A 20,956-nucleotide genomic window follows, 5' to 3' on the forward strand; every position below is an offset into this window, starting at 1 on the left:
CGGCCCCCGGGTTTCCCTAGCCCTCAAGACCCCAGGCCAAGACACAACGGTTAACAGAAATGAAGGTAGACTCTATTAATATCTGCTGCCGGTAACACACATCGTTTTAGGTGAAACCCACAAAAGTTGTAGAATTTGGCAGTCATGCGAGAACCTTATGGGGGCGATTGTTGTTGTATGACTTCATGACATTTTGAGGCAAAGAATGATTTATATAGACCTTGGAAGATTAAAGTTATTCAATTCGTTTTAAAGCAGTGCTGCCGTAACCACTGTGATTTTGAAGGAAATTCTTCAAACTGTAAAGGGGCAAACACAGGCTGTGTTTTCTGGCTTTGGGAATGTTGGATCTTTTTAAAGGGACTGCAAAATTTTGCTTTCAGCAAATTGGACAATGTACGTTAAAAAAAAGTGCACATTTTACTGAAGTAGATATTAAATTTTTATACTTTTCAGAAATCACCTACATCCACCTCGTTTTTTTTTTTTCTTTTGCTTGTTTTTTTTGCCTTCATATAATCACCTCATATATTTGCTGTGGTAACTGTACTAGACCATACTCCATACACTTCAGCATTCACTAACCTGTTTCTCTCAGCGTTGTGGAGAACGGGCAGTGTGAGAGCGCCGATCGATGCCAAAGCACACGATTCTGTTCCTTGTGAGAGGCATGTCTTCCCCAAAAAGCACATAAATAACGGCGCATAATATTCTGTTGCCCAGAAGCCAACAATAATATCTGCCTGCCATATGGGTGCAGTCCTACAGCCGTAAGCGGAGCGGGGTGGACATTCCTGCGTTAGGCTTATTGCACCTCCGCTGCCAAGATTTAAACCCTGCCGTTCTCTCGGATACCACTCAAAATCACCGTATCAGTTTCTTGTGGGGATCAATGGTGAAACATATTGAATTTGGAGGGTTGACCGTGCACTTCTGCTGCTATGACTGAACGTTGAGCCTCCCCCGTGACACCGACGCTTAGATGAAGTCAAATGGAATGAGACTTTTAGCTTCATCAATACAGCAATCGGTCCTGGAAGTGGATCCAAGTCATGTATATAAAGATTATCACATGGGTGAAGCCACACCCATGCAGGCGTAAGTTAAGGGGGGTACCGCCAATAATGAATAAAGTTTTGCACCGTTGACGACATGCACGCAAGCCAAAGTGTTGGACATATGGGAGAGGATGCCATGTAGAACGTGCCTGAGTGCTCGCTCGGGTACAGCAGGACCTCAAGCCAGGGTTCCTGTTGCAAAGGATCGTGGGAGAGAGGAGTCCGGGCTGTGCTGTGGTTTCGCAGTTTAGTCAGCGAAAACCTCGCACCACTCAGAGACATGATCGCGGCAGATCAGAGGACATCTGAAAGCGAGTCCAACTCTCGCTCCTATTAGGGGTTCCACAGGGATGGCATGCATCCTGCACAGGGCAAGGCAATGCCCTATGCCTTAAGTAGCCGATGACAGTTAAAGTGCTCTCATCATCTTCTCACAGCATTCTTAAATAACAGACCTGATTCTTATTTGGGATTTAGCTAACTCCAGGCTTGTGGGGTACAATGCCAGACCATTTTTCTTTGGGTTTTTTTTGTTGGTTTTTATTAGCTGACATCAAAGGGATAGTCGGCAGGAGAACAGCTACCAATTCTGGCTGAAGACTGTTTTCAATAATCCTTTATTTGCCATTCTTCCAGGTTGGTCAAAGCCACGGGACAGTCCATTTTTCCAGCTGTTGCGCAATAGTAGCAGGAGACCGGGAGAGCGATGTGTGTGGAATGTGTCATCCTTCGCAACACGTGTGCAGGCACAGCAGGCCGGTAGATCAGACAGTACCCGCACAGAGAAGGATACGGCCAGTGATGCCCGCAGAGTTGCCCAGCTAATGCTCCAAACAAGCTGGCACCTGTGGCTAACGGCAGTGCCAATCTGTGGTGTATTTTTGCCATCTGTAGCAACCGCAATTCCAAACTGCCAGAGATATCCAATAGTAGTAGGAGAAGACGGCAGTACTAGTGTAAACCCAAAAGGGTTAGATGAGTGGCTACTGATCCTAAAAGTTCCCAAGCACTCAAGCCACTTATATTTGACTGGACACTACCCAACCTAACTGCCCCACTCAGATTCACAGGTGAAGCTCAGATAATGTCGACAAGCTGTTAAGATTACTTCCTCTGACCTTAACTAACAGGGTCACTTTATGACCTAGATTTGTCTTCCTAGAGTACTGCGATTTATTTATTTTTTTCATCATCTAGGCATAGATTAAAGAACATTATTTTGATCTGTTGTCTTTAACTTGAAAGCTAGAAACAGAATGAAAATGAGATCAGGCTCGCGTTCCTCTGAAGCTTTTATTAAACGGACATGTGGTGGCTCTGTGTCTCAGGCTGATGATAGGAAAAGCTTCACGGGAAGCAATAATAAAAATGCTGATCTCAAAAGTATTTCCACGTTAAGGATTGGAAGGATGTATCCAAGCTGTTTATTCGACAGTGTTTGGCCCTAAAGGCTCACTGCTGTCAACTGAGCTACAGCAAGGCCAGGATTTCAGAGACATTTGAGCGGTTTATGAACTTAGCTGCAAATGATTAAAATGTGTGAGGACGGAGCTCTCGCCAGAAGCGACCCGGCTTCTGAAAGAGGCTCTTTTATTAGGGCCGGTTTGTGTGGTGATTTCATATACCAGAGTGTGTGTGTGCGTGTACACATGCGTGTGTGTTTTTCCAGGTTCATCCGAGGTTCTTGGGGGCCCTGTAGCAGAACATGCGGCGCTGGCACCCAGAGGCGGACGGTGAGGTGCCAGGTGCTGCTCTCCTTCTCCCAGGCCGTGGCCGACTTGCCCGATGATGAGTGCGAGGGGCCGAAGCCGGCGGAGAGCCAGCCCTGCTACCGCGCTCCCTGCCAAGGCGTGAGGGCCGAGGCAGACAACGACAGGACACAGACCACAGCCACCGGCAGAGAGGAGCTGCACGACTGGGAGTACAAGGGCTTCACAGAATGCTCAGAGACCTGTGACGGAGGTGGGTGATTTCTTTCAGATCTCAGGATGGTACATTAACTACACATAGGGCTATGTCAACTATCTTATTTATATATATATATATATATATATATATATATATATATATATATATATATACACGTGTGTGTATATATGTTAAATCTTTTTATTTTGTTTGTCCATAAGACTTCATCCCTGAGTCTTTCAAGCTTTATATGTACCTTTCTCTTCTAAACCCATTGTATGTATGAAAATGCTATACCTATATTCAACTCCAGGGCCTTTGTTAGCCCTCTTGTGTATAAGCAAATTAATGCGATGACAAACAGCTTGCCGACAATCTTTGCTTCCCTCACAGTTGGGGAGCTGTGCATAGAAAGAGACGCAATTCCAGTATGCTTTCATGTAATAAGGATATATCTATGAGTTTAAACTGCACTTTAACTACATAGTGCTTCTTTTATTTCAAATCCAGCATGCTGAGTCAAAAGAAATTTCTGTGGGAGCTCAGTTACTGCCGTCCAAGTTTTTCAGATGGAAACGTTTGTCGTTTTGTGTTGCTGTTGTGGTGAATATCTCATTGTCACTGTTCTTTCTCATATTGATTACAAAATGATCTTGAGGTCTCTTTTCTCTTCCGTGCGTGTGCGCGCACACTAAAGGTCCTTTGTTGTGGGAGACACCAGGTTCCATCCTCATGATTGACGCTGACATCGCTGACAACTTCAGAACTTTATGGGTTATTGGACTGGGGCTTTTGCAGTGGTCCGGAAAGTTCTAAAAGCTAGTGTGTCTGGTATTTGGATTAGTTTGTGCAGGATTTTGCTTGTTTTGACGTTAATTTGGCCCAATGGATGTAATCAGGGAGTGTTTAGATTAGGACTCAATGAATCATTTTATGTGTTCTGCTAATGATGCTTCGTCACTGTGTGTGTCTCTGTGTCTGCGTGTACGTGTGCGCAGGCGTACGTGCATGCACGTGCGTGTGTGCACATGCAGGTGCGTGCACATCTGTGTGGGTGTGTGTACCTTTGTGCCAGCACATTTGCACTAATATACTCACTCATGCATGCACATGCAGGTGCGTGCACATCTGTGTGGGTGTGTGTACCTTTGTGCCAGCACATTTGCACTAATATACTCACTCAGTGTGCTGTCCAAGCTTCGCCATGGCACAGACTCCTCCACATCTGTAGCTGCGCATACAGCAGCCCGGCGCTCGAGAAGACGAGGCGCCCTGTGCTTCATCTTCCTCCTTTGACACACAGAGATATATCCCTGCTGTCCTGGGCGCCGTAAACGTCGGGCTTTTCCTGCCCTGTCTCCATATCGTTCTTAACATCCTCACCATTTAAATTTATGACCACCTCCCTTAATAATGGCCTCTTTCTCTTCTCTCTCTCCACCCCATTTCCACCTTCTTATCTCTGTAATGTGCTTATCAAGAAGCCCTGGTTTATTTTGGCATTGCTCAAAGTTTCTGTAGGTTCCGTCACGGCAGTCGACGGTAGAATTTTGCAGCTCTCATCATGTGGGACAACAGTACCATCAATGGCTGTTCTTGTTGGTTGTTGTTGCAGCATGGCCTATTATGAGTGATGCACAGTGACATATTACATGAAGTAGCTGAAAGGACAAATCACCTCATTTGGAATTATGATTTTTTTTTTGTATATGTATTTATTTTTTCATGGTGCCTCAAAGGCATGGGCATGTGAGTGATCCTTTATCAGATTTCACTCTCTTTCTCTCTGATGGTTTGTGCTATGACTCACCCAACTCATAAAACTTTACAGTAGCTGGGCTACACCGCACAAAATGTGCGGCACGATGTTGAACTCCTGTGTTGGCTTTGTGGTTAGCATGTTTGCCTCTCAGTGCTAGGGCCTTGGGTTCGAGTCCCTATCTGCGTGGAGTTTCTATGTTCTCCCTGTGTCTGTGTGGGTTTCCTCCAGGATCTCTGGTTTCCTCCCACCTTCCAAAAACATGGAGGTTATGTGTATTGCATAATCTAAATTGTCCTGTATGAATATGATGTGTCTGTCCTAGTCTTAACCTCATGCAGTTCCCCAGGGGACTAGGGTGTTTGTTAAAGCTGATTTCTGTCTGTGAAGCATCCTTTAGTATAAATGTAACTAATAATAATAATAATCAAAACTGACATGCAATTGAGTCAATGCTTATTAAAGACCCACATCAAGAGACAGATGACACAAACATGAACTGGTGACTTCAGTGCTTCTTTTAAATCATGGCAGAGCAACAAAACTATGCTTGTCCTAAGTCTTCATCTGTTTGTAGTTCCTTCCTCTGTAACATCTATATTTCCATTTCTTATGGCAAAAGCTTGTGGCACTCTGAGACCCTGCTCAAGTAAGTCACCTTCCTCTACTATTGAAGTTGTAAAGTTGGCCATCGTGCTTTTTCCAGACATGGGCCAGTGATGTTTTTACATAAATTTGTCAGTTGTGTTGATGACTTGCATGTATCACCAGACTTTGTTTGAGAAAAGAGCATCCAGTCTACCTTGCCTTCTTGCTTAGAAATTTGCTGTCAAACAGGTTCAGGTAGCATTTTTTGCAGAGAGCTGTTCTGTTATGAATCTCAAAAGTCATATGCAAATTAGGCCAAAATGCTTCGACCCCACATATCCCGCCAAAGGTAAAACACACCGGCACGAGGAAGCGTGTTACCGCTGCGCTATTTGCCGCTAATGTCACGTTAAATCGGGCGTTCGGTTTTATGAACACGGCCCACAGCCTCGTGCTTGATGTGGTTTCACAACTTGTTCCTCAGGGATGAAGGAGGCAGTGGTGATCTGTCTGAACAAGCAAACCAGAGAGGCCGCAGACGAACGTGAATGTGTGAGCGCCCGACGACCTCCCCAGCTCATACAGGCCTGCCACACCAGGCCCTGTCCACCCCGGTAAGGAGCCACAGCAGCTAGAACGTGTAAACATTTGAGTTGGAAAGACATTTGATCCACCTTATATAATCTGATATGACTCATAATCTGTAGTTTGGCAGTCTCAGATATGCCTTTGCGCATTTTTAAAGAGGTCTCTTTCACTGATCTTCACCTTTTGATTGTATCCAATTTTTAAAAATGTATAGATTATGGCTAAGGTCAATTACAGAGGACGATGGTGCTATTATTTAGTTACGGATATAAAATGTATCTGCAAAAAAAAGAGAGAAATACACATCCATGTTCTTTGTTTGCAAAGATTTGCAAATATAAGAATCTTGTGCTTATAATTTGATAAGAATGTCGGTGCCTCTGGGAGTCGACTGTCATGCTAAGTCTGTGGAAACGAATGGAGCTCCCCTCCAAAGCCAGGAAATGAATGCCGCACACCCATGCTGGGGCAGTGCTGTTTGGGACAGACACTTCCAGCATTGGGTTTCAGCACGCTAGAAGGGCTGTGGTGTAGTAGCCACGACTGCTCGTCCTCGGCACGGCCCTGGGCTGCGCACAGAGGAGAGCCGTTTCTGGTTCAGAGGCTCATCTGTTAAACACGTTTCCTGCATCCACCACTCAATCAAGCATCACATGCTGAGCTTCCAAGTGGCAGGTTAAGAGGATGAAATGAGCGAGGAGAGAAAGAGTGAGAGAGAGCTCTCGAGTACTATGAGAGTATATGTTTAAGACCAAATGTTTAAGACCAAAAAAAAAAGAAAAAAGTTGGCGAACCATAAATAACATAATGAGATGCTATTTTTTTTAAAGCAATGAATTACTGTCTCATGTATTTTGCAGTTGTTGTGAGAAAAGATATATTATGGCAATAAACTTCCCAGTGTTAAAATATCCAAACCATTCGCAGAATGTAAAGTAGCAATTGCAGTGGCCTGTGGCTGGAAAATCTAACCAAGCCCCCCCCAATCCCATACCCTAATGTGCTGGTGTTCCACACCTCAAGCCACACACATAAAAACCCAGAGGCATTTTGCCTTTCTGTGGCCTGTTTTTCCAAGTGTTACGTTTGTTTTCAAGCACAACAAACATTGTGTTCTGCTTGTTTCCTTTGGCCAGTGCTCGTCCTCCGCTGCGCCCCAGTGGCCTTTCCGTTCTTGAGTTGCTTTTCTTGTAAAGGAAAATCTGCAGCTTTCTCCTCCAGCCTGAACTGTCATATCACTGGGGGAGTCCTCGATCGGCTGCTACGCAGCAGGGGTCTCCGGCAGGGGGCCGGGGTCACCCGCTGGTGGTCCTAAAGGGTAGGAGGTGCTAGCGTGCTCCAGCGCGGGGTAAGAAGGTGGCTGCAAGGTCAGAGGCACCAGCGGGACCGTAATATCTACGATGCTGTGAGCATTTGGCTATTTGATCATGTCCCAGGGAACCTCATTCCCATGTTTTCATGAACTGCGGCGGTGCTCTCTCGATGTTTTTCCGCATCCCCCCCCGTGAACGTATATTCACTTCCATTTCAAACCAACTCAATAATTGCTTACTAGCCTAATTGCTTACTAGCCTAACCCCAATCTAATGAGCCGAGTCTTTTCGCCACTGAAGCCCTGTGTCCGTGTCTCTCCAGGTGGGTGGCGGCGGCGTGGAGCTTTTGCTCAGCGACGTGTGGGGTCGGCCTCCAGACGCGCGCCGTAAGCTGCGTCCCGAAAGGAAGAGCGCACGGCAACCGCACCGAGAGCATCAAAGACGAGGAGTGCGAGCAGCCCAAGCCTCCCTCTGTCCAGGCCTGTAACCGCTTTGACTGCCCACCCACGTGGGATGTCCAGGAGTGGACTCAGGTATGACGTCGGACGGACGCCGATTTTGTAGACCCCCAAAGATTCAAGATGCGCATTTCCATCCGCTGTTTCATTCCGAGCTTTAAAAAAAATGTCCAAGATCAAAAATCACCATATAGTATGCACAAAATCCTTATATTCTTAGCATCCATATCAGTTTATCTAAAATAAGTTGCATATGCTTATTTGAACAAAGCCCACACGATCCTTTACCAATATAAAGCAACGTTCAACCTTAGAATTATCCCTTCCCTCTTGGGTCTTAGCCTTGGGAGCCGACGCAATATGAGCTCAGTTTGCTTCGTCTCCGCACAGTGCTCGCAAACTTGCGGAGGAGGGAGTCAGAAGAGGGAGGTGACCTGCAAGCAGCGAATGGCAGACGGAAGTGTGCTGGAGTTGCCTGAAACCTTCTGTCCATCTCCAGGCTTGCCCGCAGAGCAGGCCTGTGGCCAGATAGACTGCCCTGCCCACTGGATCTTCGCCAACTGGACTCAGGTCAGGCATATGTGTTTCTCTTGTAGGTTGGCTGAGCTTGAGTTTCTGGTTTCTACTCATGCTTTTTGGGCAGTTACAGGAAACATGCTGTTTTATTGTGTTTTGTGTACTGTCACATTTAAACACTTGTCTAAATGGCTATTAAATAATTTTATCCATATTTTGAATATCCTCACTGGCTTAAGTGAGGTATAGTAATATTAGTGCATAGGTATGTCCAAGCATGACCCTCTACTTCCTTGGTTTGGTTTTCCATCACAGTTGAGTAATAGAGCCATTTTTAAGTGTTATGTCAGGGCAATAATGCAGTTTGTATAGGCGGATGTACCGGTGTCTGCAGCGTCATTCGCCACGTTGGCTGATGTATGCGAACTCGCCATTGTTCATCAGAGTTGAGGAATGCTCTCGACGTTTGGTGAACAAGTGCACAGTTCATGGTGGGGTTAGCAAAATGGCTCCTGGCCACTGTAATGCTAACCATAGCCACGTTACCGAATACAGTCGCCTGCATAGCGAATGAGGACGGCTATCTGTTGCTTGTCCAGTGCTCAGCAACCTGTGGAGAAGGGACCCAGAGGCTGTTAGTGGTGTGCAGGAGGCAGGAGCCAAGTGGGCAGTACCGGACTGTGCTCCCTGAGGCCTGCGCATCCATCCCAAAGCCCTCCACTGCTCGATCATGTTCCACCGGACCCTGCGAGAGTAAGAGATCCTTGGCCCGATGCCAGCTACTTTTTCAGACCACAGAACTCCGCATGTGTTATGTGCATTCCAGCCTGACTGTGATGAATCCTTGCAGGCTGAGGTTAAGACACACGTAGCATTCTCCAACACCCTATTGTCTTATAACATTTCTTTATGTCCTAAATTGTTTATAGTGTCATCCAGATTACAAGGCAAATAAATATGCTCTTCATTAGCTTTTTTGAAGTAAGGGAGTATGTGGCAGGAGATGAGACAGAGCACTGAAGGAGCAGTCTGAGGACAGTCTAAAAGGTTGAGACCAGAAATGAAGTCGTAGCACTGCAGAACCAAATGGATTTTGCCAGAGGAGTGAAAGACCTCCACTGGTCTCCCAGCTCCAAGTTTAAACAGTACTTTTGACATTTTCACTCCACCTTTTAGTTATGCTCGGTGGGGGTGGATCAGTGCATCAGCAGATGATCTCTTGGCTCTCACTAACAGAACATGTCGCTCTTCTTTGCAGAGACTTTCAAGCCAGCAGTTGCCAAACCAAAACCTACCATCTTGGCTCAGCAGAAGGTCTATATTCAGTGGAGGAAAGGTCCAAAATTACACTTAGTGGTGGGTGGATATGCCTACTTACTCCCGTGGACATCTGTAGTGCTCCGCTGCCCGACCCGCCACTTTCATAAGGGCCACGTCCGCTGGCTAAAGGACGGAAAACCGTTGACACTCCCGCCTCATGTTTCTATATCTCACATGGGTTACGTCAAGATTCAGCAGGTCCGTGCCTCAGATGTGGGAATGTACACTTGTATCGCTGAGCAGACACAGGAGAGTTTTGTTCTGAAGCTTATTGGCAACAAGCAGAAGGTGTCGGTGTCAGAAACTGACCTGTGGGTCACAGACGACGTTAAAAGTTCCCCAAAGACCTTCCAGATGTCATCCACACCTGAGGAAAAAGCTAAAGAGGTGCTCTCTCTTAACCGCTATGACACCATCGTGCAGCACTTGCTTGACCTGAAGGATTTGCTCTTGCTGCATTTTGCTGAGAAAAATGGGTCCCTTCAGGAGGAGGACACAAGTTTGGAATCTCAGGCCCCACAGGTGCTGGTGGCAGATATGCCAAAGCTCGATGAGATCACCAGTAATTTGTCTGGCAGCCTCCAGGAGCTCCAGACGCATGAGCTTCTCATGCAACTCTTAGGGGATCCATCTAAGAATACTGGGGAGAACAATGAATCCACATTGGAACCCCATGAGAGACCAGAATTGTCAGCGCAGGGTTACATTTCTCAAGAGACTGATTTACTGGCATCCCATTCCACCAGACAATGGAGAGGGCATTTCCGAAGCCCAGTCATTACACAGAAACCTTCAAGAAGCCACACATTAACTCATAAAATAGTAGCCCATGTTGGTGGCGTTGTTGTGGTCCCAAGACAAGTCACTAGGCTGGAGCTTAAATGCCAAGCACAGGGCAACCCACAACCAACGATCATTTGGACGAAGGAGGGGATGGAGTTGACAAACCACAGCAGGTAGGAGTGGACCTTCTGTACTACTGGGCCACCGAGTCAGCGCTAAGACGCGGCTGGCTGGTGAAAGCATTGCGTGACACTCTAATGGATTGTGAGCGTGTTGCTTTCAGTAGTCGTGTGTTCTGTGTTGTGGCAGAGTAGGCCTGATGCCAGATGGCTCCCTGCATATTGAGGCCCCGAGGGAAACAGACTCTGGATTCTACACATGCAGAGCCACAAATCGTGTGGGCTCCACCTCGCTGTCATCTCGAGTGCAAATAACAGGTAAAACATATCCCGCACCGCAGAGCTGTCAGCACTCGGTGCCATTTGGCCTAGGCATTTCTAGGTATGAGGACTCCTTTAAAAGGGTCTCTTTGAGATCTGCCTTTTCAATGTAGGGTCTGCTGGCTATTTGTGAGCTTTAGTTCACACTTAGTTGGCAATCCTAATTCAATGGGATGTGAAAAGGGCAAGCTTTTTTTTTTTTGCAGCCAGTAAATCACATGCTCTGGAGTAAAACACAAGAGCGCATTTAGAGTTATGCGTTTATTACATTTCCCATGTGATTAAAGACATTTTGTGGTGTAAATGATGATATCTCTCAGGAAGATCTTAGACATACAAGGATGACCCTCAAATCTCCTCATCTGACTCGCACAGACACATAGCTCTGCATGCTTTAAACAACCTTCTCACTGTGTAGCTGCTAATGCAGAATATACGGTGACCCTGAGGGGGAGGTTGCTGAATTCCTGTCTGTAATACCCGCTGGGATTCGTACAAAACAGTGCTGGATGCCTGCGACATGTAGCAGAGGCTAGCCATGAGCCGCGGTGACTTGATGATTAGATGTGGTCCTCGTAGATGCAGGGCAAAGGGCCTTTCCTGACACGCTGGACTCTCTTCCTCATCCATCAACAATTAGAAAATCCAGACGCTATTTCAAAGCAGGTTAGTGGGAGTGCCCCTGCTCACGTAATCAGAATGGAGATGATAAGAAGGTCTGAAGTGCTGAAAAGTATCCAAACCACCTCACTGCATCCTTGTGAGTCATGTCTTACTTTCTTGCACGTTGAATAAGGCTGAGGAGATAAAGTGTTTGGAAGACGGTGTCTGGTGTGGTTCTATTTATTTTCATTATTTATGGTTCATGGGGATACCGTGTGAGTGATTTCTCTGCTGGAACACAGTTGAGACACAGGATGTTGTCACTTTTATAGATTTGTATAGAACTACCTCATAAGATTTTATTAAGTAAGGATTGTCCTCACTGTCCTTAGGTACTGTGCCTAATTCTGTTTTTGATCTTAGGAGGCCTTAGGTAATTTTTTTCAAGTTGTGCTTGTAAGCTTGACTGCAGCAATTGAATTTGTCTACTTTAGTAAGGGGGTGTTTTCTTGTTTGTTTGTCTTCACAGAAAATGGCTGTGTAACTGGTTCTGGCGAGAGTAACAGCTCTTTCTGCTCAGACAATGTGCAGTCATTCAACTCCTGCCATGGACATCACTGCCACCAAAGGTACAGCAAGGGTACTACAAGGTGTTTTTGGTTTTGCTGAATTACCCCTGTTACTTTTAAATAAAAATTCTCCTTTGATATTTACCAATGATTTGTCAAGTGGATCTTTGTATTGAACATTGGTGCTTTTTGGGAAATATAACAATGTAATCATTTGATAGCAACAGTATGTTAAGAACAGGAAAAAAAAGGGAAAAAAAAAGGTGTGGGTGGTTACAAACTATTGCCTTTAGATTGTTAAGCTATAGATTGATAAACCCGTTTAGTTAATGAATGGTGTTCATTAAGTTAATGAAAATGTTCACTTAATGAAAATGGTCTTCAGCATGGCTTGAATGGTGAAGTAGATATTGTGTTTCCTTTCTTGAAGCAAGAGAGCTGACAAGGACTAAATTAAGAGAGTAGTGAATTGTAGAAAGATGAAGCTGATGGAAGTTTTACTGGGCTTTCCTTTGCTCAGTCCTGTGATGAACTTCCTCTCTAATTTGGCCAGTCATTACCTCAAAGGCAATAACCAAAAAAAAATCACCTCCCATTCATCCTTGACATATGAGCTTCTGCTTTCACCTGAAAGTAAAATTCCAAGTAGTCACCATGCATGCATTCCATTCCTAATGCATGTTAGTAACGCCCACACTTGTCTCAACTTTCGGTCTTTAACTGCTGTCTACTGCTATCTCCTGCATTTTTACATTCGGAATCAGGTGGCAGGTATCTTCCTGGTCCGCCTGCTCTGTGAGTTGTGGTGGTGGGCTACAGAGTCGCAGTGTGACCTGTCTAGGGCTTGCAGGAGGAGTGAGGACCTGTACGGCAGCTGGTAGGAGACCTGCAGAAAACAGGTTGTGTAACTCCCAACCCTGCTTTGGATGGACAACAGTGTCATGGGGCCCTGTGAGTAATGCATGATGCCTAGCAATGGTTGTGTGGGATACCATGAGTAAGAAGCATAAGTTCTGCTGTTGAGCAACCAAGTACTTGGAGACTTGCCTGCTATTATCATATACAGAATATACTAAATAAATAGGATTTCACATGGTTTAGGTCTGTATAATATATATATATATGTGTGTGTGTGTGTGTGTGTGTGTGTGTGTGTGTGTGTGTGTGTGTGTGTGTGTGTGTGTAGCTTCATGAGAACGTTCCTGAAAGATGGAGAGCTGGCTATGTTGTCACAGATTATCTATACACAGATTTGATCAGTAGCACTCAACAGATACAAAATCATTGGCATTGGCTATATATTCAACAATGTTATGATTTTTACGACATCAATAATGCATTTTCTCAGTGTCATGGGAAATGTGTCGGACCACGACAGGCTCTGCAGCATAGACATGTGTTCTGCCAAGACAAGAACAACACAAGAGTGGCCAATCAACTGTGCAGCAGTCAGCCCAGGCAAGTTAAGCGCATGAAGCATATGCTTCGGTTATACATATCCTTATTTAATATGTGTCCTTTATCGTACTCAGCAAATAACTTGCCTTGAGTCTTCTTCATACTCTCTGTACATTCGTCTAAGTTCAGGCGTGAGGCCGACGAATAGTGGCTGAATCCCTTACTGACCATATTGGATTCACCAGGTGTGAAATACCGGTTTTTGCTCGTCTCTTTCAGACCCTCCTCCTACCGCAACTGCACTACACAGGCCTGTGCTCTGCAGTGGCGCGTTGGGCCATGGACTCAGTGCACAGCCACCTGTGGTCGTCATGGTTTCCAGTCGCGCCATGTTACATGTGTGCATCACCGCAGTGGGAAATTGGCCCGGGAGTTGCAGTGCGCCTGGAGGCGTCGGCCCGCTAGCTGGCAACGCTGCAACATCCTGTCCTGTGGGAAAGGTACAGGTAGAAGCGACAAGCCAGTCCTTAAATCACACAGTGCATTTAGAGCCTCAGATGTTCAGAGCAGCAATGAAACAGGCAGCGGTACAGCATTTTTGAAAACCATGGTGTATTTGCCAATACACTGAGATGTTGCATAGCTATACCTGTCCTTAATACATAAGGCTTATTAATCTACAAATTGTTTTAGTGTTTCAAATTGTTTTAATCATATCGCAATCTGTATTTCAATTACATTTTTTAAATGTGCTTTATAAATAGTAATTGTTATTATTTTTACACTGACACTGTGTTTACAGGTGAGTGTCAGGACAGTACACGGTACTGTGAGAAGGTCCGCCAACTGCAGCTGTGCCCTCTACCCCAGTTTAAAGCACGCTGCTGTCGATCCTGCAAGGGCACCTGAGTCTCATACAGGAGCAGAGACTAAAGCAGAGCCAGAACACCACCTCCATGCCCGGCACACAACCCAGCGGAGGCTATAGGGTCAGAGGGATTCAAGGATGTCTGAAATTGGCAGTGATTCAGATCCATTGATTAGTCCCATTAAAAACACATGGGGACTAGACTGGATGCAAATTGTTAGTAATTGACTTTGACTTCAGTGAAGGCTTTGATGTAAGTGTTTGTGTGTGTGTGTGTGTGTGTGTGTGTATATATATATATATATATATAATTTTTTTTCTCCCCTTTTCTTTGTGCATTGACCGCCTTTCTGATGGTCCATAGAGATGATAGATATGTTGAAATTCACTGGATTGCACATCCTAGACTCAGTCGTCCGTAAATCTAAAGTGGCCTCTGGGCACAAAGGAATATCTGCAGGGGTTCAGTGGAGGTTTAGGATTTCTTGTAATTGTGTTTAACAAAAAAAAAAAAGGTTCTCTTAATGTCAGCAAAATTGTTTATTTCATTGGGTAACTAAAGGAGTTTGCTAGTTCCTTTCCTTTCCAACCAACCAGTGAAAATGTATTGGCGTACACAGCATGCCAGTTAAACATATACCCCCTGCTGAATGAAATTTAAATGGGAGTAGAAATCCAAAAATTTTAATAACTAATTTAAAGCTGCACTAATGTTTATGCTGTGCTACTTTTAAAAAATCTTAAATCAGTGGAGAGGTTTATAATTATCAGATTTGGATTCTTATTAATGAAGAAATTAACCCCATTGCCCAGTATTAAAAATGAGAATTCAGTAGTGAATGGGAACCCCAACAGCTTTGCACTCATGATTTCCAGGTCCATGTTCAAATGTGGCTTGATTTTTCTTATTGTTATTATTGTTTGCTTTTATTTCTGTCACTCTTTTATAGATTGTTGTAATTATCAGTATGTCATTTTGTTGGCTAAGACTTAACCACTTATCAATATAGTATGGTTCTACCTAGTACCCTCTTCCCTGAATAGGTATTGCTGTTGGGTAAAGTTTGAGGTCAAATACATATCTACGTGTAGCTAAAATTAGTTGCATACCAAAGATACATAAAAAGTGCTTTAGAAAAAGAAAGATTTCCTTTTCAACTCATGACACACTGCCAGAAAATATCCAGACGAAATTCAATGACTCGCAATTGTGCTATTGTTACTCTGTGTCACCTTGAAATGTTTTCTGCATATTCCCTGAAAACTAAACTTGAAAGTTTTAATGTTTAAGCAAACACTCATGTGCTGAAAATACTGCTAAAACCTTTTTGGGGAGGAGGGAGTGATTTTATTTTTTTACCTTTTTACATTGCTAGCTGTCTTTATAGAACTATTTATTACTTTGTTGATTTGTATAAGTGCAATTGGTCTGTAAATGAAAATTGTGATGTTGTTGATGCACTTTTCAGTCTATTCAATTTGTAGAAAAGTCAGTGCATGCAAGTGTCCCAGACTGTCTGGGCTAGCGCTAATGTCAAAGGTCACAGGTCACATTTGAAATAATAAAGTGGCTTACATCATTTCACTGTTGCAAATGTATTTAAATTTTATTTGGTACACCCATGTGTGTTTATTGTTTATTGTTTGGGAATAATAAACAATTCCTTAGAAGGACAAACTCTTACTTTGAAAGGGCACATTTAAAGCACAAACCAAGCTTGTAATGAACTGTCAAAACCATGCAAACAATACTACAGTGCTTGACTTCCTCATTTTAGATGTTAGCTCAGAGTTATTTGCGTAACGTGATATTCTGTAAATGCAACCAGTACAGACATGTGGGCAATAGGCGGCTTATAAATAATTGCAGCATAATTTTTTGTGTGCGCGTGTGTTTTATGGGGAAACAGTTTTCATATGGCACAAACTACAACTTCTAAATCGTGCCTGCAGACCCTGAGGAATATTCGTGTTTTTCTTGTTGACAAACTTGAGTGGCACATTGATTCAGTTGTGGACCTACTGATCACAAAAGACGTTTTCAGTAGAGATGACAGAGAAGACGTGCTATTTGAGAAGGGGCCACGTGGGAAGGTCCGCAAGGTACTGGATATACTGGATTGTAAGGGTGAAGAAGCGGCTAAAGTCTTTGTTTCTGCCTGTAGCTATCTTTGGGAGCCCAGCCTTAAAACTCTTCAACAGCCATGGGAACAGACAACAGGCAAGTGACTTAATGGCAGTTCTTACCAGTATTATCAATGTTTTGTCAGTTGTCTAAAATGAGGTGGGGGGGGGGGGGGGGGGGTTGCATGTTTGTTATTGTAATAATAAACAAGCAATTATGCTGAACCTGAAAACATTATCTCTTTAAGCTGGACACCTTGTAGCTATATCGTGTTTTAATGTGTTTCAGACTACCAAAAGATCATTGCAAAACATAAAGCTGCCCTGAAACGCAGGAGTGAGAGCATGCTCTACTATAACACACGCCATGGAGAGAAAATTCCTTTTTCTGAACACTATGTTAACCTTCTGATAGTCAAAGGCCACCACAGCTTAGAGATCAAAAGGCATGAGGTTTTAACCTTTGGACAGCAGCGAATTTCTCTTCAGCAAAAAGCATCAGAAAAGTTTATCAAACCTGCACAACTGTTTTCCAATGAAACTGGCATGCAGCCAAACAAAAAGATCTTGGTAACTGGGGTGGCAGGTATTGGCAAAACTGTCCTTGTTCAGAAGATTCTTTGTGATTTTAGCAATGACAAGGAGTATACATCTTTTGACTTCATCATTCACCTGACTTTCAGGGACTTAAATCTCATCAGGAGGCCAATTAGTTTTCGGGAACTGATTCTCCGTAAGAATGGACATCTTGCTAAACATCTAGACACCATCACTGAAAATGACGTTAAGCTCTTGATCATTTTGGATGGCTTCGATGAGTTCAAACACTACAGAGCCTGCGATGCGGATGTCTTTTTGACTGAGATTGATGAGGAGGGTGAGGTGCCGGAGGTCTTGTCCAGCTTAATACTGGGAGAACTCCTACCCAGAGCCTCTGTGCTGGTGACTAGCAGGCCGATGGCTGTTGGCTACATTCCTGTTGGAGCCATTGACTGCTTTGTTGTCATCACTGGATTCTCCACTACTGAGATCCATGACTTCTTCCAGCGTTTCTTCCAAGACCAGGATGTAGCTTCTAGAATGTTTGACACTGTGGCAGCAAACGAACTGATGCTCACTCTTTGCTACATACCAGCCTTCTGCCATATTGTGTGTAGGATCCTGAAAGACAGTGATTGTCTCTCCACAGCCAGCCCTAGGACAATGACAGATATTTATGTGCAGTACCTCCTGGCATTGGTCAAGTCACACATGAAGAATCGAGTTGAAACATTAAATGTCAACAGCAGAATACAGGATCAAGAACACCTGCAAAAAATCCTAATAAAGCTGGGCAGATTAGCGTATCAGAAACTAATGAAACAAGAAACTCTATTTTATAGCAATGACGATGAAATAATGAACTGTGCCATGGTAAGCACCTTCCTGGACAAGACATCTATTCAGGAGCCCGGTTGTACCGAAGACATATACTCCTTCACACACCTCACCATTCAAGAGTTCTTTGCAGCACTTTATTCTGCCATGGCAGATGTACCCTTATCAGAGACACTGGGTTCTAGTATTGAAAGCACGACGGGGAATCTGGATTTGTTTGCAAGATTCCTGTCTGGTCTCCTGTCCAAGAGGAACCAGGAATTGCTTAACAGAAATATTGGGTTTGAGATGCATGAAGATAAAATGCAGTCCTTCAGGATCAGGCTTGTGTCCGATACACAGACCTTGTGTGAGAATGGAGCTTACATTTTAACACATTTGCACTGTATTTTGGAGCAACAAGATGTTCTACTGATCCAAGAGCTCCAGCCGCAAAGTCTCCGCATTAACCTCAGTGATGTTTCTCTCTCCCTTATGGACCACAATGCTGTAAAATACTTTCTGAGTGAAATTCAGATGACTATATTTGAACTGGACCTAACTGGAACAAACACCAGCGCCAAAGCTCTGAAAGATCTAGAGCCATACCTGCTTAGGTGTGAGAATTTATGGTAAGTCTAAGTTCAAACCGGATGCACAACATTAAAGATCAGGTATGTGTGAGGTTTTGAATTGAGATTTTTCTAAATAGTACAAGTTAACAGAAGGGCGTGTTCTGGCCTATTATATTTGTCATAGGCTTGGAGAAAACAGTCTGGACATGGAAGCAGTTAAGGTTGTTGCTGGTGTGCTGGAAGCATCTGACACTTTAAAACAAATAGGGTAGGTACTTCACGCCTTTAAAGTCTTATTTATGACTTGCTGCCTACAGTATTCTATTATTCGGACGGTTTGCTTCACCGTGACCTTATACATATAGGTTAGGATGGACAGACATTGGTGACGAGGAACTTTCGGTACTCACAAAAGCCATCAAGGTCAAAAAGAAGCTAAGTGAGATATGGTGAGTGGACACGGTCACATCTAGCAACGTTCTGTCCCAAGCAAACTTCCTTTGTTATCTGCAAAGAATTCATCCATGTGTTTATATATATTTTTTTTAATGTAAAATCTTATAATGTCAAGTGTATTCATCAAATTAACCAGAGATCTGATGATGTGGGGGCCCGATACTGTGCTCTAACGCTACATTTCTGCTCAGGATGGAAGGGAACAGAATCGGTTTTGCAGGCTTGACATCATTAAGTGACCTGACACCATGTCCTCTGACGAGAGTCGTGTAAGTAATGCTATTTTAATGGCTAAAATAATATGCTTAATAATGTATTACGGAGGTGCCATTAGTAAATAAAGCAACCATAGAAATTAAAATGTAAGATGGAACCAATAGGGGGGCTTGCCCACCATAATTTCTTGTTTCATTATTGATTAGCTGAACATATCCATAAAGCACAATACCACTTATCTGCCCTTTTCACATTTATTTTGGTTATGATTTCTTTTTCCTTCAGTGCCATTTGGAACAATGTCACTGATGATGAAGCAGAGCGCCTCAACAGCCTCTACCCTGGCCAGTGCTTCGTTGTGTCCTTCACAGATGACAGTATGTGGGAGGGCTGGGCCCAGTGGGTCCTCCAGAGATGTGAGGTCAGTAGCAGCGAGAAGCTGGTGACCTTCCTGCAGAAGGTGTGCGACATCTCTCTCTGCAGTCTCGAGAGCTCCTGGGCGAGGACCTTCTTCGGGACCCTGACCCAGCTGATAAGGACTCGCATCGAGCAGTGCTTGGAGGAGGACGTGCGGCGCAAACTCGTGAAGTTTGAGGCGATCCTGAACTTGTAGATTTCACACTGATAGGATTTAGTGCCAAGCTGTTGTATTTTTACTATATACAGTATGTTAAATTAACATTGTTACAATTAATTGTTGGTAGTATTTTATTTATTTTTCCGTGATATGTTTACATTTTATGTTTTATTTTTTACATTTGCCATTATTATTCTGTGGTGAAATAAAGTAGAAAAACCTGCATAAGAAGATTTTATTGCAGCATGTCTGAACAGACAACAGAACTGATGGTTACGGAACTGATTATTACAGAGTTGCGGAGTTGAGCCCGTTTCCTCCTTATTTATCTGATTTTTGTAGTCTATGTACATATCATGCCGTTTTCTTTAACCTTGTGTATAGTATTGTAAATTCCATTTTAAATATCATAGTTGTACAGCATGCTTTGACACATCACAGCGATGTCTTAGACTTCAGAGGGATTTAATCCCTTAAAAAAGAAAGAAGCATGTAACTACTAGGGGAGGAGGTGAGTGTGTTTGAATGGTCACTGTCATTGCCATCACTGTATGTTGCATACAGCAGATGCAGCATCCTTTTATGGCTACAAATAAAGGAGATGCCCAGACAGGACAATGAATACATATTCATGAATATGAATGCTCTGTAATGTAGACCCTATGGAAGTCAATAGCAAAGCTTGTTTGGGATGTCATATGCTGTCCTCATTTGAAATTCTGCTAAAAGCTCATCTGTTTTCACTATACTGTCATTGATCCAGTGTAATGAGTCATGTGTCTGTTAGTATGGTCTTTTGTATTCAATGTGTTTATTCTATGAATGGAAATAGGCCTTGAGCGTGGGAAAGGTGCTAAATAAATAAATGATCCTGTATTCCTGTTCCATGCCATTCTGACTTCTAAAGAAATTTCACACCAAATGTGAAATGAACTAAAACAGACAGTTGCCATTCATTAAGGACAAGAGAAAAAGGCTAAGATGACAATGCTATATCTTCTTGGTAATATAGCCGTGCAATATCCCTGTAATGTAGCAATAAATCATTATTTCCAGTGATTCATCATCACATTATGAAACAGCCACTATACTCCCACGTAGTCACCACGATGCATCAGACTCTACTAAATGTGTAGGTGGTTTCAGAAGCAGTGTCACCCAAAATTTGCCAGCACATATTGGCTACGGGAATGGAGATTTGTGCCTTTGATCCACAGTGGTGACATGGGAATGTCATTCAGACTGGATAAGTGTGATTGTATGGTTACAAGGAGAGGGAATGTGGCTAGAAAAGGGGGATCATACTACCAGAAGGTAATAGAACAGACGTTGGGGGCAGCTACGAATACCATGGAATCCCACAGGCAAATGGAAATCATGAAGAGGCCACAACCAAAGCAGCTACAGCCAAATACCTACAAAGAGTGAGGCACGTCCTGAGAAGTCAGCCAAACAAGATAAATAAGATCCAGGCTATCATCAC

General features: G+C 43.7%; 2 protein-coding genes across 2 annotated transcripts; both read left to right on the forward strand.

Annotated features, from left to right (window-relative positions):
• Positions 1–1,139: 1,139 nt before the first annotated feature.
• LOC113577334 (ADAMTS-like protein 1) lies at positions 1,140–15,749 on the forward strand. The gene is made up of 13 exons (XM_027009923.2): positions 1,140–3,020; positions 5,348–5,374; positions 5,798–5,927; positions 7,537–7,747; positions 8,063–8,242; positions 8,788–8,941; positions 9,447–10,464; positions 10,601–10,728; positions 11,864–11,963; positions 12,668–12,854; positions 13,252–13,361; positions 13,581–13,807; positions 14,104–15,749. Exons 1-13 carry the CDS (start codon positions 2,585–2,587, stop codon positions 14,208–14,210), a joined length of 3,015 nt encoding a protein of 1,004 aa, XP_026865724.2. The 5' UTR covers positions 1,140–2,584; the 3' UTR covers positions 14,211–15,749.
• Positions 15,750–16,086: 337 nt separating this feature from the next.
• LOC113577348 (NLR family CARD domain-containing protein 3-like) lies at positions 16,087–19,509 on the forward strand. Its single transcript, XM_027009943.2, has 6 exons — positions 16,087–16,390; positions 16,583–18,281; positions 18,409–18,492; positions 18,590–18,673; positions 18,872–18,949; positions 19,182–19,509. The coding sequence occupies exons 1-6, from the start codon at positions 16,087–16,089 to the stop codon at positions 19,507–19,509; spliced, it is 2,577 nt and encodes an 858-aa protein (XP_026865744.2).
• The last annotated feature ends 1,447 nt before the right edge of the window (positions 19,510–20,956 follow it).

The sequence above is a fragment of the Electrophorus electricus genome, chromosome 19 (assembly GCF_013358815.1).
Source record: "Electrophorus electricus isolate fEleEle1 chromosome 19, fEleEle1.pri, whole genome shotgun sequence".
Lineage (NCBI taxonomy): Eukaryota > Metazoa > Chordata > Actinopteri > Gymnotiformes > Gymnotidae > Electrophorus > Electrophorus electricus.